The sequence below is a fragment of the Mizuhopecten yessoensis genome, unplaced genomic scaffold (genome assembly GCF_002113885.1).
Source record: "Mizuhopecten yessoensis strain PY_sf001 unplaced genomic scaffold, ASM211388v2 scaffold10741, whole genome shotgun sequence".
In the NCBI taxonomy this organism is placed as follows: Eukaryota; Metazoa; Mollusca; class Bivalvia; order Pectinida; family Pectinidae; genus Mizuhopecten; species Mizuhopecten yessoensis.
Window position 1 is genome coordinate 60,205 of NW_018408698.1, and position 1,569 is coordinate 61,773.

At 39.0% G+C, this 1,569-nt stretch overlaps 1 protein-coding gene across 1 annotated transcript in view; it reads left to right on the plus strand.

The window, feature by feature from the left end:
- Window positions 1-1,569, plus strand: part of LOC110462054 (nucleoporin NUP53-like) — a 17,159-nt gene that overhangs the window by 8,990 nt on the left and 6,600 nt on the right. Inside the window, exon 7 of the mRNA XM_021515834.1 lies at window positions 1,165-1,218. Within this exon, the coding sequence (XP_021371509.1) occupies window positions 1,165-1,218 (54 nt within the window). The remainder of the gene's footprint in view (window positions 1-1,164; window positions 1,219-1,569) is intronic.

Here is a 1,569-nt window from a genome sequence, read left to right on the forward strand (position 1 = left end):
GGGGGGGGTAGAACTTGTTTATATTAGTATTTTAGTTATGGAATGGTGTCTTGAGTGTGCTTTGTAAGGGCTGAATTTTGTATAGGGCATGGCTTTTTTTAGGTCACCTGAGACTAAGTCTCAAGTGACCTATTGCGATCGCCTTTTTTCCGGCGTGCGTCCGTAAACAATTTACATTTTCGACTTCTTCTCCAAAACCCCTGAACCAATTTCAATGAAATTTTGCAGAAAACTTCCATGGCCAAAGGTCATCAAAATTAGTGGCCCCAGGGTCCTGAGGGACGGGGTCAAAAAGGGTCGAATTGACTGAAATTTCAAAAATCTTCTTCTCAAGACCAAGATATGGTAGAATCAAACACTCTTCATAGGTGGAAGGTTCTTAAGGTTTATGACCCTAGGGTCTCACGTTTCCCCTTGGGGGGGGGGGGGGGGAAAAAAGGGGTCAATTTGACTAAAATTTCAAAAATCTTCTTCTTAAAGACCCAGATATGGTAGAATCAAACACTCTTCATAGGTGGAAGGTTCTTAAGGTTTATGACCCTAGGGTCTCACGTTTCCCCTTGGGGGGGGGGGGGGGGAATTTATTATGGTTTATAATGGCAAATGATACTTTGAATATTACATGTTAATAACTTGATTGGAATTATAACCCTGAGTTGACAGTTTGATACTTTGAAAATTTTGAGCCAGCCCTACGCCAAGGGCTGTAGGGTGGGGCCCAAAGGAGTCTGCTAAAATTTCTTCATTTTCCTTGTTTAGAATCAGAGGTGCTAGTTTCAAATACGTTTTAGTCTTAAATCTGTATGCTAGATATTGAATAAGGTGGTTTTATTGTTTTTTGTCACTTTGAATAATATTTCTGTTCGTGTTAAAAACAAAATCAACTCTCTGTATAAATATATCAGGTGACCCTTAAGTACCATGGGCCTCTTGCTAAATCTTCAATATATCTTTAAAGAGAGATGAGCATGCTTCTAAGTTTTATTGCTTTTTTTTTGTAAACCAATGTGTAATTACATTTGAGTCCTTAGGTTTAACAGTTTTCAAATACCAGGGTATATAGAACAATATTTATTTCAATACATCGAAATTGATGATTCATTTGCATAACAACAAGATGTTTTTACTGTAACATGAACTTGATGACCTTTGTATTGTTTCTAGAGAATCCTTAACATCGGATGACATTTTGGATGAGACGTGGGTGACAGTTTTTGGGTAAGTATTGTATTTTTAGGTCACCTGAGCTTTAGCTCAAGTGACCTATTGCTATCCGTTTTCGTCCGTAGTCGTCCGTCGTCCGTCGTCCGTCGTCCGATAACATTTTACATTTCAAACTTAAAGTCAAGTTCTGCTGGGCCGATTGAACTGAAAGTTGGTAGGAATGATCGACTCATGGTCCTGACAAAGTGTTGTTATTTTTCGGGTCGATCAGAAATCCAATATGGCCGCCACAGCGGCCGTTTTGAAAACCTATTTCAAACTAAAAGTCAAGTTCTGCTGGACCGATTGAACTGAAAGTTGGTAGGAATGATCGCCTCATGGTCCTGACAAAGTGTTGTTATTTTT